This window comes from Terrapene carolina, unplaced genomic scaffold, assembly GCF_002925995.2.
Source record: "Terrapene carolina triunguis isolate 2854851 unplaced genomic scaffold, T_m_triunguis-2.0 Scaffold406, whole genome shotgun sequence".
Taxonomy (NCBI): Eukaryota; Metazoa; Chordata; order Testudines; family Emydidae; genus Terrapene; species Terrapene triunguis.
In genome coordinates, this window is record NW_020664757.1 from 967,080 (window position 1) to 984,601 (window position 17,522).

At 46.6% G+C, this 17,522-nt stretch overlaps 1 protein-coding gene across 1 annotated transcript in view; it reads left to right on the forward strand.

Moving 5' to 3' along the window:
* Positions 1-5,906: 5,906 nt before the first annotated feature.
* Positions 5,907-17,522, forward strand: part of EHD3 (EH domain containing 3) — a 35,007-nt gene continuing 23,391 nt past the window's right edge. The window contains exons 1-2 of the mRNA XM_026658186.2: positions 5,907-6,883; positions 14,513-14,689. Coding sequence (XP_026513971.1) covers positions 6,657-6,883; positions 14,513-14,689 — 404 coding nt within the window. The 5' untranslated portion in view covers positions 5,907-6,656. The remainder of the gene's footprint in view (positions 6,884-14,512; positions 14,690-17,522) is intronic.

Genomic DNA, 17,522 nt, shown 5'->3' on the forward strand with positions numbered 1-17,522 from the left:
AAAGGTTCATGTCACCATTGATCATATGACTTGTTTTATATGGCAGCTATATTTATTTGTCAGTTTTCGAGCAGGCTAAACCAGATTCCTTGGACAAGCAGTATTTCTCCAAGCTGCTTCACTGCCCAGAAAGTAGGAAAGAGAACAGGCTTTTATATTGACACCACTTCCAGGAAGGTGAGGTAGTGTTTGTGTAGAACTGTTTGAGCAAAATATTGTAATTACTATTACAAATTGTATTATGTAAAGCACCTACGGGGCCATTAGAAATCAGGGACTCACTGTGCTTGGTGCGGTACAAATGCAGAGAGACAGAGTCCCTGACCTAATGGATTTACAATCTAAACACACACAAACTTGGAGGGGAAACCAAGGCACAGAGCGATAAAGTGAATTGCCCAAGATCACACAAGCAAGTCAGTGGCAGAGCCAGAAATAGAACATGTCTCCTGTCTCCTAGTCTCAAACTCTATCCACCAGACCAGGGGTGGGCAAACTTTTTGGCCTAAGGGCCACATCGGGGTATGGAAATTGTATGGTGGGCCATGAATGCTCACGAAATTGGGGTGCAGGAGGGGATGAGGGCTCTGGGGTGGGGCCAGAAATGAGGAGTTCAGGGTGTGGGAGGGGGCTCCGGGTTGGGGTGCTGGGGATGAGGGCTCTGGGGTGGGGCTGGGGATGAGGGGTTTGGGGTGCAGTAGTGGGCTCCAGGCTGGGACCAAGGGGTTCACAGGGTGGGAGGGGGAATTAGGGCTGGGGCAGGGGGTTGGGGTATGGGAGAGGGGTGTGAGGGCTCTGGCTGGGGGTGCGGACTCTGGGGTGGGGCTGGGGATGAGGTGCTTGGGGTACAAGAGGGGACTCTGGGCTGGGATTGAGGGGTTCGGAGGGCAGGAGGGGGATCAGGACTGTGGCAGGAGATTGGGGCACTGGGAGGCTCAGGGGTGCAGGCTCTGGGCAGCACCTCCGCAAGCAGCTCCCAGAAGCATGTCCCCTCTCCAGCTCTGAGGTGCGGCCAATGGGAGCTGCGCGGTGCACCTGCGGATTGGGCACAGGGCCGCCTGGCGATGCCTCCATGTACTACGTAGGAGCCAGAGGGGGGTCGAGCTGTGGGGGGTGTCATGCCGGCTGCTTCCTGGGAGCTGCGTGGAGCAGGGCAAACCACCGACCCCGCTCCCTGGTGGGAGCTGAGGGTCAGATTAAATGGTCTGACGGGCCAGATGTGGCCCCCGGGCCATAGTTTGCCCACCCCTGCACCAGACCATGCTGCCTCCCCAAGTAGTACCCACTTAGTTCTTGGATCTACACATATTGCACCTAGCATTTGTTCTCCTTAATTCAGCAAACATTTGTAGCTGCCTTCATGAAAAGCAGCACAATATGCTGATAACTGTGAAGTGTTGTCCCTGTTTTATAGATGGGAAAACTAAGACACGGAGGTTAGATGGCTTGCATGAGGCGTCACAAGAAATTCCATGGCAGGTTCAGGGACAGAATGCCAAACGCTTGATTTCCAGTGTGCTTTATCTCCTGAGGTATGGTATGTCCACCTACCTGAAAAATGTAATGACACAGAAAGTTTGTGGCCATTATTTAATGTCTATATTTTTAAGATAGAAATAGAGACAATCAAACTGGCTGTTAGACCCAAAGAATTAGTATTTTCCTAGCATTTTTCATCCAACGATCTCATGGATATTAGATGTATGTCCCTGTGGGATAGACAAAGGCTACATACAAATAATGATCACTTCACCCAGCACTAAAATATATCCACTCTGGAGTGGAGTCTTGTAGCTGTTTAACATCAACACAAGGAACAGGTTTAAACAGGAAACAAAGAAAACAGTATCCATTTGAAACTGCAAGGGGAATTTAGGTTGGTAAAATGTAATAATACCAGAAGCAGAATTTAAGAGACATGGATAGGGTTACCATATTTTGAGTGTCCAAAAAGAGGACACTCCACTCCACACCCCCTCCCCAACTCCACCCCTTCTCCAAAGTCCCCGCCCCAACTCCGCCCCCTCCCCTGTTTCCCGCGAACATTTGATTCGCGGGAAGCCTGAAGCAGGCAGCGGGTAAGCTGGGGGGGGGGGCAGAGGAGGCGCGGTCCAGTCTGACCCCCTCCGGTGACCGGCCCCGGCCCCGGCCCCGGCCCCAGCGTCTCCAGCCTGGCTCGGCTCGGGCCCTGGGGTGCCGGCCCCAGGCCAGCCCCCAGCCAAGCACCCCCGGGCGAGCACCCCCGGCCCAGCACTTCCGGCCCCCGGCCCGGCCCCAGCCCGCGGCCCAGCGCGGCCCCAACCCAGCACCCCCGGCCCCGGCCCAGCACTGCGGCCCCTGGCCCGGCCCCCGGCCCAGCACCGCCGGCCCAGCGCCCCCGGCCCAGCACCGCCGGACATGTCCGGGAAAATCTGGACGTATGGTAACCCTAGACATGGAGGTTAACATCTCTCTCTTATGAGCAGTACAATGGGCTCTCTTATGTTACTAGTGGTCAGGACCTTCATTTTACATCTCACTAGAAAGACAGTACCTCTAAAGCACCGGTGGTCACCTAGCACAATCATCATGGGGCATAGATTCAGTGCTTCTGAATCACCAACACCACTTTCTACAGCATCTAGCTTCTTGAAAAGATTAAGGGGTGATTTGATCACCATTTATATATCTGTAAATAGGGAACCAAAAATTGATAATAGGCTCTTCGATCTAGCAGACAAAGGTGTGAAAAGATCCAATGGCTGGAAGAAGAAGCTAGACAAATTCAGACTGGAAATAAGACATAAATTAACCATTGAAACAATTTACCTGGGGTTGGGGTTCATTCTCCATCACTGGCAATTTTGAAATAATGATTGAATATTTTTCTGAAATATATGTTCAAGTTCAAACAAGAATTCAGGGAAGTCCTGTGGCCTGTGCTAGGCAGGAGGTCAGACTAAATGATACAGTGGTCCCTTTCTGCTTTATAATCTCTGAATCTAGGTTTTCATTGGTTGTCTCCCATCCAAGGCCTAACCTGGGTAAACTTGGCTTAGTTTGTGACAAGTAAGGCAATCACAAACAGACTGTAAAGCAGAAGAGTCCAGCCACTCAAAAATAGCTGGGTAGATACTAGAATGCTCTTGCAGGTGTACCATTCTTGAATGGTAGAGACAACTAGGAGATGAAATTGGCCATTTTTAACAAAACAGAAACATTTTGTAAAGCCATATTGATTTCTTCAGAATTATCCATTTAAAAAAATAAATAAATAAATAATGCACATTCAGTTGAGATGCAAATGCTTTAAAGTTGTTTGTTTGTTTTAATTTTACTTTTGCACCATCTCTAATAACTAATGAAAAATCTGAGGTAAGAACCTTGACCTTCTGCAGAAAATGCAACAATATAATTTTCTGCCACAATGGATATACTTGCAGAGCAGATAAATCACCACTTGGATTCAGAACTATCCAACTTCCATGCTAGATTGGGAGACCAGCTGGAAGAACTACTTGTACAAATAAGTCAGATTATAGAATGGAAGCAACCAGAAATGACAAAATGCTTAACCAACAGGAAAAAACCCCCAAATTTATTATCAAATATTTAGTAGCCAAGAGATAATGGAACCGGCCCTCGGGGCAGATGTAGATCTTATATATTCTTCACAAAAGATAGATACAACAGAAACAAGTGAATAATATAGGTGTAATCTTAGCCCATTGACTTCACTGGGGCAGAATTTCACCCTGATCTTTAAAATGCTCCCACTTTCACAAGAAGTTACCTCTATGGAATCTCTTAGTTTGTGTGGTTGGAGTAAACACTACCACTGGTGGTCAGACTCTACTTTTGGTATTCAAGGGTGCCTCTTCACTGGAGATTACTAGGAAAGGAAGACCACATTTAAGAGCCCGAAGATCATATTATCCCTAATTTGTTCATTCTTATTCAAATGCAAGGATTGTTTGTTGTCATATTGTATGGCAGACACAGAGGGTCAAATTCAGCCCTAGCTTCAGTAGATATATGCCAATTGTCTTCCATGCAGTTGGAGTTGTTTATGCGAAACACATTTGGTTGAGGGATTCTTGAATTTAGCTGGAATTTGGCCTAGGGACTCTTTTCACTATGAAGAGTGTGCTATATGAACCACCCACCACCTGCTGGGAAGGTGTTAGAGCTTCTGATACTTTTCCAAAAACGTCTCCTGACAGCTGGGAGCTTTTCCAAAAATGCCTCCTGACAGCGTTCTTGGCAAAGGACTCAGGGTTTGTCTTCACTACCGCGCTACATTGGCGCCAGTAGCCGACATAGCATGGTGTGGACACCGCTTTAAGTCGATGTAACTTACGTCGCTCAGGAGTGGTTTTTTCACACCCGGGATGATGTAAGTTACATCGACTTAATGGTAGTGTAGACCAGCCCTCAGTGGAAGCATAGGCATAGGAACTAGGGGTGCAGGGGGTGCTGTAGCACGCCCAGGTTTTATGCTGGGTCCTGACTTGGGTTGCCAGGCATCCGGTTTTCGACCGGAATGCCTAGTCAAAAAGGGACCCTGGCGGCTCCGGACGGCACTGCTGACCGGGCATTAAAAGTCCGGTCGGTGGCGCAGCGGGGGCCCGGGGCTAAGGCAGGCTCCCTGCCTGCCCTAGCTCCGCACGGCTCCCGGAAGTGGCTACCAGGTCCCTGTGGCCCCTAGGTGCATGGGTGGCCAGGGAGGCTCTGCATGCTGTCTGCACCCCGAGTGCCAGCTCCGCATCTCCCATTGGCTGGTTTTATTGAGGGTTGTTTTGCATTAAAAACATTTAAAGGAGAAAAGTTACTCGGATTATGGGCAAACCAAATTAAGTGTCCTGTTAAGTAATCTTTAGTTATTACTGTAAGACTATAGGGTAAACTATTCAAAGTTGGGCACCTTACTCTAAATTTAGGCATCTAAATAAAAGGGGCCTGCTTTACAGGAGGGACCAGAGGACCTGTAATGCTTCAAAGGGACTTCACTGGGAGAAGGCTGCTTGGCTCCTCTGGAAATCAGCCCCCTTTATTTAGGTGGCTAAATGTGGAGCTAGATACCTACCTCTAGGCATCTTAGTTTGAAAATATTTGCCATGGTTTTCTTGTACCATGCCAGCCACATATATGGTATATGGTAGACAGGCTGGATTAATATAGCTCATATTTTAATTGCGTGGTTATATACCCTACTGTAATGTAACACAATTAAAGAAAAAGAATACGTTTGCTAACAGAAGAGCTAAAATGCCAATGAACTATACTACTCAGCTGGCAGGTGTGGTGCCAATGCAAACATACGACAGATCCGGGAGAGCCACACTAGTGGCTGCTGACACACATAAAAATGAAATCCACCACAATACAAGCTTCCTTGCTGGCAGGTTCTGCGAAGATCTCAAAGCCCAAACAGGCCTTGGAATCTGAACTACCCTCTCGACCCCGGAGGTCATTCCTATGGGTCAGAATTGAGGTACATTTTGGGGGCAGTATGAGAGATCATAAGGCTTCTCTCACACACGCACAAATAGAGATATATAGTTAAAGAGCTCTGTCATTCTAGATTCTTTGGGATGACAAGCACCATAATACACATACATTACGGTCCTGCTTCTAACCTGGCCTGCCTCATCACATCACCATTGCAGTCAGTGGAGCTATGCCAATGTATGCCAGATTAAAAATGAAAAACGAAGTATTTTACATCAATAAACTGTCTGTGTGTAATCTGCTAATCGAGATCCTTGCGTCTCCCTCTAGAGGGCGCTGTGCCCTGATCCTCTCCCACCCCAGAGATGACTTTGTCCTTGATCGCAGCTTGCAATCTGACCATGCCCAGCCACTGCAGCAAATCCTGAGCAGGAGCAAAGCCAGCTCCTCCTCCAAACATGGTGCTTCCCTGCTCAGCCTCACCCTGCCCGCGAGAACGGCCAGACCTTGCCACGAGCTGATGACTTCCGTCGCTCGTCAATTTCCTGAAAGGCTGGCATTTAAACACCAGCTGCGGCACCAGGGGAGGATGCTGTTGTGATTCAGCCACCTCTTCTCCAGAGCTGCAGCATGCACCCGCCGGGAGCAAATCAGCGCCTCAGTCCCACCTCTACGATCTGAAAGGAAAGAGTGAATGAAGTTTAGCATTTAATTGCCTCGCAAACCGGGCTGGGGGGAGGCATTTTCATTTTGCATTATAATTGCAATTCAAGATGAGTTTTAATGCAAATGCTTAAAAAAAGCCTACCTATTGCAGATTTAAACCCACAAAACAATCAAAGCTCCAGTTGTGGATAACAAGAGATCCTGGAGGAAATCAAGGGCAGTCATCTCATCTTCCATTGATGCAAGAAAAAGGACGTTGTTTTGCAGCCACTACGGGTATTTCATCCCCCCTCTCCACTGCATCCTGCCCTAGTGTCTTGCTTTGCATTACAGAGAATGCTCTTTCCTAGAGGATAACCAGCAACCTCTGGAGATAAACAGAAATTTGCTGCTTTAACATAAACAAATATACAGTGACTAAATTTAGGAATTGCTGCCTGGAACCCTCCCCAGAAAGACCACCGGCTGAGCTATATACCTCTTCTGCTCTGCTTTGAAGACCAAGCTTCACTGAAAAGGAGAGAGCACTGAAAGGCAATCACCCCTCCGGCCATTCCATCATGTTCAGCTGGTTGGGTACCGATGACAGGAGGAGGAAAGACCCTGAAGTGTTCCAGACTGTGAGCGAGGGACTCAAAAAGCTCTACAAAACCAAGCTGCTCCCTTTGGAAGACTACTACAAATTCCACGAGTTTCATTCACCAGCCCTGGAAGATGCTGACTTTGATAATAAGCCAATGGTGCTGCTGGTGGGGCAGTATTCCACTGGGAAGACCACCTTTATCAGGTAATAACTTGGCCTATTTATTTGAGGGGTGGAAAGTTTTGCTGGGGTGGAAGAAGCCAATTTTGCTCTCTGATACACACATACAATTCCCATCACTGTCAATGGTGGTTGTACGTGTCTTTCCCAGGGCAGGTTTTGGCCTATTGTATTCTTTTGCTTATGTTTGAGGGCGAGGGCAGCCCTGGTTCTCTTCCATTCATCTCCTGTGGTGCCAGCCACCAATGACTTACAAAAAGGCTGCTTCATAGGAAATTCTCAGAGCTGTTTCTTTAAAATAATGGGTAAGTCAAATTCTAACAGAAATGTACAGTACTCAGATCAGGACCAAATGACCCACAGCAAAAGTGCTGGAGAGTTAGGGCATCACCCACAAGAAATAAGTCGCATTGACACCTTTTTATTAGGTATGCCAAACATTTACACTTCGGTGCTCCTGCAGTTGCATGGTAAGCATGACCCCTAATATGGCCTTACTATCGAATATCCCCCTGGCTTTTGGAAGGTGGTGGAACAGTGTGGCCCCTGGACATTTCTCTCTCAAGGAATTCATTGATTTCCCAACTGACAAGTCCTGGATAAAACTTATTCTGGGTTCTCTGAGATTTATATTTTTTAAGTTATTTTAGGATTGTTTTTTCTTTGTATAGTGCCCTGAGGTGCCCTTATGAAGAAGGGTGGGAGGGTGACGGGGTGGGTGTGAAAAAGGACGGTCAAACTTCAAGGCTCTAAAAGCAGCCCCTCCTACCTGTTTCAGATCCATCTAGCACCTATGTACTGACTGTGCTGCTGCAGGTGTCAGGTACATCCTAAAGGTGAACTGATTTCAGTGGAAGGTTAATGGCAGATAGCAGGTCTGGTGGAAGACTAGCAGAGGGAGGGTTAAACATATTCACAATCTCAGGATGAGCTGGTCTTGACTGCAGGTCAATTCAGATGCACCACTTATATACCTCAGCAGTGATACTAACCCCAGGTCAGCTCCCAGTATCCTCTCTCCTCAGATCATACTTGGGCTGCACCTTCTCCATTTTCTCTCTGGATTCACAAGATGAATATCTTGGGTCAGATTCACCACTGAGTGTGTCTAGTGTGATGCTGGGGTAACTGCATTGAAATCAAAGGAGTAACACCGGCATAAAACTGCAGTAAGCCAGAGGTGAGGCCAGCCCTTTGTCTACCTGGGAGGAAGCTTTATTTTGTACCAACATTTGAATGGGAGTGTGGGGAGAACAGGAGAGGGCCAGTGAAACTGGCTGTGCCTGAACGACCTTGTGGAATGCAGGCGTTTTTACCTGTTCTAATATTCCTGCAACCTAATGCTGTAACCAGGAGCTAGACACAGAATGAATTTGCAATGCCCAGCCAGCCACCTGGCTGGCGCATGAACCCTGTGTGCTAGAAAGCAGACAGTGCAGGGGTCTTGCTTGGTCTCGTGAAGTTATTTTTAAAGATGGGTTGGGTGCGGGGAGGGAATTGCCCTGCATAAAGTGAAGCCGGGCTGGAAGAGCTAACCCTGCCCTCCTCTCCTCCACACACCTGACCTGAATCTTTGTTCTTAAACTCTGCTTCAGACTTCTTGGAAGATCTGAAAGGTGTGGTGGGGTCACATGTTGGATCCCTCCTCATTTTCATCCTCAGCCGCACTTCAGAGCGGAGCTGACTCCAGATTTGGGGAGGTCATTAATTCTTCCCCTCTAAGCTCGCTGCCTGCACATCCACTCCCTCTCTTTGCCTCTCAGCCCCCATATATACCCAGTGCTTCCTCCCTGGTCTCTGCAGCCCCCACTGGCTTCGCCCCCACACTCTCCCCTACTTCCATCACTAACCCCAGCAGCACGAGACTCACCACCACCTACCCGCCTTCCCTCCGAGATCTCCTCTCCCACTCAATCCCTCTCTTCTCTCCAGGCCTGAGAGCTGGGCTGCTCACTAGGTGAGTACGCCCAGGTGACACAAGTGAGACTCCACAACCGCTATGGGGTAATTAGTGGCCTGGGAGGGGGAGCATCCCCTCACCTCTTGGATTGATGCACTTGTTTGGTGAGTCAGCTGTCTCTCCTGACGCAGCAAGTTCTCATTAGTTACCCCATGCCTGGCTGCTCTGCTTTCTGCTCCTGCTGTGGACACAGATGTGAGGAACACACGTGGGAGCCCTGGGCGTGCAGTAGAGGCCAGCCTGTTTCTTCCCAGGAGCAGCTCCACCAGGATGGATGAGTGGGCCTTTCAAAGTGTCTCTGTCCCTCTGCATGTGCCAGTGGGTGGTGGGTGTAATTCGGGGGATGTAGGGGTGCTGGGACTGGATACAAAAGCATTAAAATAACGTAAGAGGCTGGTCTCCAGGTAGTTCCAGCCTGTTGGAAGCAGGAAATGCCAGGAAGCCCGAGCTCACAGACCCCGTGGGTCCAGATAGTCTGGATAAAAGCATCAGAAGCTAACCACAACAACAGAGAAGTAAGAAACTCCTCCTCTGCCTCAGCATTAGGATGAAGTTAGCAATGGCTCTGACCCATCCTGGGGACATTCCCCTCCAGATTTTTGACCACGACTCTGGAACAATGAAAGGACAGGCTGCCCCCAGAGAATCCATCTTATCTTTACATTGAGCTCTGTGTGCTTCAGGGCAGGACTTGGAGAGATTACTCAGTCCTGTTGTGCAGTGCAGATATGATCAATAAAACTCATTCAAATACCTGACCATTGAGTCTCAGAGCACTGATTTAAGGAGCTCCCAGCGACAAACAGGACCTAAGCCACACAATTTGGGTTTGGACCCCAAGCCTCCTCCCTGAAAGTTGAAGGGGGGCATCTATAGCCAAGGTTTAGATCCAGACGAAATGTTACGGGGTCTCTCTCTCTCGAGGGCTAAGCAGCAGCATCTTGTGATCAGGCTCCTGCTGTATCTGGAGGTGGGGGTGGAAACAAGACAATCAAGGTCATCTGTGAAAGATTTCTAGCGGCCCGGTAGGGGGGAGGCTTGCTGCGTGTTTGGAAATCGGTGAAGCAAGACTGAAATGCTCCCTTTGGTTTAGGTGGAACCAGCCTGTTCTCTTGTCTGCCTTCGGAGACGCAGGGGACTGAGCCTTATTTTTCTAGGTGAAAGATGTACTGTCCTGAATTTCAGCTTGTACATTTCAACCCTCCCATTACTCACTCCTCCCATTCCCTCCCAAGGTTGTCTTGGCAGAGTTTCCAGATCCGCAGAAAGGGCATACGTACCCGAAGAGATGCAGTGAGCTGGCACTTTTACCTGGGAAGTTAAAAATGCTTCCTTTAACCACTAGCAGCCCAGTCTGATGTTAGATGCGACGGCAGGATCCCATCAGAGTCTGGCTCTGCAGCATTATTACCTTTTATGTTTCCTGCTTGGGGAGGGGACGGCAGGACAGGATGTTACTATTTTAATTAATTAGTGGGCTGTAGTCTCTGCTAAAAATAGCTCTGGCCTGGGTCCAGCCTCCCTGTTAATAAAATAAACAAGGGGCTAGAGCCCTGCTGTCCGTCAGCACAGGTTGCTTTTGGTGCAGGCATCTCCTCACTCCAAACATTCTCATGCCCTGCTCCCCAGGCCAGTTCCAAGCTGCTCCTCCAGCCACTGCTCCCTGCCTCCCCTCTACAATCACTACATCATCTCTGCCTCTCCACAGCATCCTGCCTGACTCATCGCTAAAGCAACCCTCCCCTCCCCACACACATCCTGCAGCATCCTTGCATGAAGATCATCACTTCTGTCCTTTCTAGCAGGAGGCAGCAGTGTCTTGGGGTTAGAACGGAGGAGCCTGCAAGCGTGCCCTGGAGAGGCTGCCAAGACAGTCTGGACCTGATAGACCACGGGGGCAGTGGAGATTTGTCTTCCCTTTTATCCCTAGCAGGGGGTCTCACAGCTGTGGGTTAAGGCACAGTGGCTGCTGGGGGAAGCTTGCACTGTAGCTGCCCCGTCTCAAGGGGTAGAGAACACTGGTGTTGTCACCCAGCACCTTTTACAAGCCATTATTCACTGTGCCTGTGTATTTATAGGATTCCCTCCCCCCCCCCAAGCGTGCTTTGGTTTTCTTCTTTCAGCGCAGGCTCCTTGCTTCACTGACCATCAGCCCAGCAGACGAGTGTACACAGCACTTCAATAGATCACCTTGTGTTTGCCCACAGCATAGCAGAACCCTTGTTCGGTAGTTGCCCTGCTGTACAATGTACCCAAATCTCCCGGAGAGTTCTCCCTGGGCAGTGTAAATTCTCAAGTATCTTAGAATCTACTTCATCGGTTTGATTTCATACCACTTGTTACACATCAATTAGCTTTAACTTGTAACTTCTTTTGTATCTGTTTGAGTGCTTGAGGTTTTTTAAAGTGTTTTATATAATAAACAAAAACAGTTGGGGGGGGGGTTTACTAGATGAGCAGGGATGTGATAAAATTAATCCATTCCAGGTGACTAGAAGAGGATCATTATTTGCTTCATCTTTCTTAGAGGTCTTGTCTATAACAAAGGTGAAACCACAGGCTTTTTTTTTAAGTCTGTATTCACAGACTAGTTGCATGTTGTCATGGTGCTTGTGCATCACAGAAAGGAGTGTAAAAATGATTTTATTACAAAGTTAAAGGTCAGGGTGGAGGCCTTCAAAAGGCGCCTAACTCCTCTTTGTGCCTTTATCTCCTCAGAGTATAATATCTATTTTTCTATCGCATTTTAAAGTAGGAATTCTAAAATATCTAACTCCGCGGATTCAATCTAGGTCTGTGCGGGGAGAGCTTTTGTGTATATTGGCTCAGATAAAAAACTTTGCAAAAAGATCAGAGGAAAGCTAATAGAAATGAAAGTATCTTAGGGCTATGCTATTGGTCTAGGGCAGGGGTTGGCAACCTTTCAGAAGCGGTGTGCCGAGTCTTCATTTATTCACTCTAATTTAAGGTTTCGCATGCCAGTAATACATTTTAATGTTTTTAGAAGGTCTCTTTCTATAAGTCTAGAATATATAACTAAACTATTGTTGTATGTAAAGTAAATAAGATTTTTTTAAATGTTTAAGAAGCTTCATTTAAAATTAAATTAAAATGCAGAGCCCCCTGGACCGGCGGCCAGGACCCGGGCAGTGTGAGTGCCACTGAAAATCAGCTCACGTGCCGCCTTCGGCACACGTACCATAGGTTGCCTACATCTGGCCTAGGGGCTAGAGTTCTGCACTGCCACACAGGAAGGCTATGTTCAGTTTCTAGAATCCATCAGTACAGCTTCCGAACTGGCTAACGGGGATGCTAAAATGAGCTTTCCAGGAAGTGAGCTAGCCCTTCCTAACACAGAAAGATAGGCCCAAGGAATTGAATCCAGCTCCATGAAGCACTTGGTGGTAGAAAATTGGCTGGTCATCTAGTGCTGCTAAATCCCAGTAGAGACAGTAAAACATACATCCATGTTTTCCTAATATTCTTGTACGTAAAGAGCTGCTGTAACTGCCACAGAGAACCTATGTGATCATGATCAGGAAGGCAGGTGGCTCATACGATCATGAATGAGAGGGGAGCTGAGCCCATGAGATAATCTCTCTGTTAAGATATGGCCCATCTACAGTAGAACCTCAGAGTTATGAACTGACCGGTCAACCACATATCTTGTTTGGAACTAGAAATATGCAATCAGGCAGCAGCAGAGACCAAAAAAAAAAGCCAAGTACAGTACAGTACAGTACTGTGTTAAATGTAAATTGCTAAAAAAATAAAGGGAAAGTCATTTTTTTTGACAAGGTAAGGAAACTTTCTCTGCTTGTTTCATTTAAATTAAGATGGTTAAAAGCAGCATTTTTCTTCTGCGTAGTAAAGTTTCAAAGCTGTATTAAGGCAATGTTCAGTTGTAAACTTTTGAAAGAGCAACCCTAACATTTTGTTCAGTTTCGAACCACCTCCATTCCTGAAGTGTTCATAACTCTGAGGTTCTACTGTTCTGGAGAAGTTTGAGAACCTCTACAATAGTCAACTGCTCAGGAATTTCAGGTAGCCTAGTCTAGGAGCTATTAGGCTGTTGTATTTTCTTCTCTTCCTGTCCTAAATTATTGAGTGTTGCTGTGAACTGTTAAGCAGTTTCCACATTTCACCCCAAAGCTCCTTATATTTCAGTGGTATATTAGTGTCTGTACAGAGCTTCGAAAGCATTGGGATGAAAGGCATGCAAGATAAAATGATTGTGACAGGAGAAGCAGGGCAAGACCAGCACATACTGGAGACCCACCGGTAGAGTTAATGCTGCTGTAGCTGCACTGTTTGCTAATTAATCCCTTACAGGATCAATAGCCATCAATCTTGTGTGCTTCCTTGCCACATGGCCTTTCAATTGGCTTTTAAATCTTATACTTGTCTGTAGTGTAGTTCCTCCTTGCTCAGCGGGAGTGGAAAATGCAGCTCCAGCCCAGGTCCCTGAGTACAGTGTACCCGGATGAGCATAAAGGTTGACATTCCTAATATGTCTATATGGTTTTGCTGGACGAGAGGACATTCATTAAGGTGATGAGAATTCACCCAAACGATTGACCCATAGACCCTCACATGGAGGATGGATTCTGGGTGGCATGCCCAGTATCACCCTCCTTCGTAAAACTCATCTCATATTAAAACAACACTAGCTGTGAAAATCTATAACCTGCCCCTCCTCGTCTCTCCACTAGCTGTTAAAGACGGTAATCTCAAAATGCAGCCTATTTTTTCCCCTGTATTGACTTGCAGAGTCCATACAATATGTATTTTCCCCCACCTCATGACAAGGTTCAATGGTGTGCTTTAAGCAACAGGAAAAAAAGTGCCAGCTACCCAGCTTTGATGATCAATACAATATAAACTAATGTGCACAGTCCAGCACTCTATCACCTGTAGCAATCCAGTACTCACAAACTAGGCAATGCCAAGTCAGTATGTGCAGCCCTGTATTCACCAGCAGCCTTATAATCAATGCCCCATATACTGTGATAAACTTGCCCTAATTTTTGCAGCGTTTCAACTGTGCCTACGTTAAAAAATACCTGAGGGTTTTATTAATTGAGAGATGTTCTGTAGCACAGAATTGGTAAGTAAACGGACTTACCTCCCCTCTATCCTTTTAATGTTCAGTGTGCTATTGTAACAAGAACTGCATTGTAGAAGCTGTCATGGAGGAAGGGAAGAGAGATTTTGACAGCGGAGTATGGGATAGTTGTGGCTTTCAGCATCTGCGAAGTAGTTCTGGATTGTGGGCTGAGCCCATCAGCTGAACGCTTCTGCTAAAATGCTCAGCAGTGAAGTAATGTTAATATTGAATGTTGTTAGGTTTCAGAGTTAACAGCCCCACTTGCAATGAATGGGGGCAGTTTGCACTTTTCTTGGATAAAGAAATGGATCAGTTCTAAACTTCTGAGGGGTCGTGACACAGACTTACAGAATGACTAATGATGAGAATCTCTTCACAGCATCTGACATTCTCTCAGTTTCTTCATCTGATTATGCTGAGGCATCCGTAGCTTTGAGATCCCAAATGAAAACCTACCATTGCATTTGCAGATTTCCAGTGCTAAAAATAGTCTCAAGGGGCTGCACCGTGCACCTCAGCAGCAGCTCTGATAGGAATTCAACAGCTCAGATCTCATGCATCATCATGCCCTGTTTTCTCTCTCAAGGTACCTGCTGGAACAGGATTTCCCAGGGATGAGAATTGGACCAGAGCCTACGACTGACTCCTTCATCGCAGTGATGCAGGGGGATGTGGAGGGGATCATTCCTGGTAATGCACTGGTGGTGGATCCGAAAAAACCCTTCAGGAAACTCAATGCTTTTGGCAATGCTTTTTTGAACAGGTGAGTGTATTGCACTTGTACACCAAGGTAGAGCTGCTCTTCAGTGTCATAATGAGTCCCTGGCAAACACTACAATGAGTGTCATGGGGGCAAGACATCACCCAAGCTTCTCCCCACATTGCATCGGTGCAAAGCCACCCCAGTCACACTGGGCAGCACTCCTGCCCTACCATTCCTTGTCATGGGCCAGACCACCAGGCATAATGGCCTGGGCTGAGCTGTTTTGTAACACGGACAAGCATTCACTAGAGAGAGCTGAGAACACCAAACGTGCCTTGTGTCAGATACTACCTTGAAACTAACCAGGTTGAAGGATCACTGCATACCACTCTGCTCTCCCCTGATTTGATATTCCTAGATTTCTCTACTATGCAATCACTTCAGTTCCTTGGCCAAATTAGTCTTTGGTGTAACTCCACTGAAGCCAGCGGAAAAATATTAGAAGTGAAAGACGATAAAGTCATTGCAAAGAAACTAAATGAATTCTTTGCTTCAGTCTTCACGGCTGAGGATGTTAGGGAGATTCCCAAACCTTAGCCGGCTTTTGTAGGTGACAGATCTGAGGAATTGTCACAGTTTGAGGTGTCACTAGAGGAGGTTTTGGAATTAATTGATAAACTTAACAGTAACAAGTCATCGGGACCAGATGGCATTCACCCAAGAGTTCTGAAAGAACTCAAATGTGAAATTGCGGAACTACTAACTATGGTTTGTAACCTGTCCTTTAAATCAGCTTCTGTACCCAATGACTGGAAGATAGCTATTGTAACACCAATATTTAAAAAGGGCTCTAGATGTGATCCCGGCAATTACAGACAGGTAAGTCCAACATCAGTACCGGGCAAATTAATTGAAACAATCAAAGTATAAAAGTGTAAGACACATAGAAGAAAACTTGTTGGGCAAAAGTCAACATGGTTTCTGTAAAGGGAAATCATGTCTTATTAATCTATTAAAGTTCTTTGAAGGGGTCAAACATGTGGACAAGGGGGATCCAGTGGACATAGTGTACTTAGATTTCCAGAAAGCCTTTGACAAGGTCCCTCACCAAAGGCTGTTAGGTAAATTAAATTGTCATGGGATAAGAGGGAAGATCCTTTCATGGATTGAGAACTGGTTAAAAGACAGGAAACAAAGGGTAGGAATAAATGGCAAATTTTCAGAATGGAGAGGGGTGACTAGTGGTGTTCCCCAAGGGTCAGTCCTAGGACCAATCCTATTCAACTTATTCATAAATGATCTGGAGAAAGGGGTAAAAAGTGAGGTGGCAACGTTTGCAGATGATACTAAACTGCTCAAGATAGTTAAGACCAAAGCAGACTGTGAAGAACTTCAAAAAGATCTCACAAAACTAAGTGATTGGGCAACAAAATGGCAAATGAAATTTAATGTGGATAAATGTAAAGTAATGCACATTGGGGAAAAATAACCCCAACTATACATACAACATGATGGGGGCTAATTTAGCTACAACGAATCAGGAAAGAGAGTCATCGTGGATAGTTCTCTGAAGACATCCACACAGTGTGCAGCGGCAGTCAAAAAAGCAAACAGGATGTTAGGAATCATTAAAAAGGGGATAGAGAATAAGACGGAGAATATCTTATTGCCCTTATATAAATCCATGGTATGCCCACATCTTGAATACTGCATACAGATGTGGTCTCCTCATCTCAAAAAAGATATACTGGCATTAGAAAAGGTTCAGAGAAGGACAACTAAAATTATTAGGGGTTTGGAATGGGTCCCATATGAGGAGAGATTAAAGAGGCAGCTTGGAAAAGAGGAGACTAAGGGGGGGATATGATAGAGGTATATAAAATCATGAGTGATGTGGAGAAAGTGAATAAGAAAAAGTTATTTACTTGTTCTCATAATATAAGAACAATGTGCCACCAAATGAAATTAATGGGCAGCAGGTTTAAAACAAATAAAAGGAAGTTCTTCTTCACACAGCGCACAGTCAACTTGTGGAACTCCTTGCCTGAGGAGGTTGTGAATGCTAGGACTGTAACATGGTTTAAAAGAGAACTGGATAAATTCATGGAAATCAAGTCCATTAATGGCTATTAGCCAGGATGGGTAAGGAATGGTGTCCCTAGCCTCTGTTTGTCAGAGGGTGGTGATGGACGGTAGGAGAGAGATCACTTGATCATTACCTGTTAGGTTCACTCCCTCTGGGGCACCTGGCATTGGCCACTGTCGGTAGACAGGATACTGGGCTGGATGGACCTTTGGTCTTACCCAGTACCGCCATTCTTATGTTCTTATGAAATTGACTCAATGTGTTCATGTTTCATCTCTGGATTTCAGCATTGCTTGAGCATGACTTGAAACAGTATATGGGTCTCTCCATTCTGTTGCACTGGTTTCAAATACAAACTGACTAGGGCTCCAACTTCCCCCAGGACAATCTCTGCAAGGAGGGATGTATGCTGTGTCACAGCTAGACGTGGGCCCTATGCTGTGCTGTTCAGATCTTAACTTCTCCAAAATTCAAAGTCCTTGGTTTGGGCTCATTTCTCCAGGCCCAAGACAGCCAGTGTGAGCATTAGGTCTAGGCAGCCACACAGACCTTTCCCACTCCAGAGGCCCAGCAACACACAAACCCTAATGCAGACAGGGCACGAGTCCCAGCCTTTCCTGTGGCCTTGTCTGACTCCAGTGCTAGTATTGGCAACAGAAACTGAGTTTTCTAACTGCCCTTCCTCACTTTCCCTGATGGTTCCTGGTACACAGCAAAGGGGGGCATGCAGACACTCTGCCACATGTTCTGCAGCGTTGCACTTTGGCTCCACTCCTGGCTTCCAGGCCATGAAGGTGGTAATCAAAA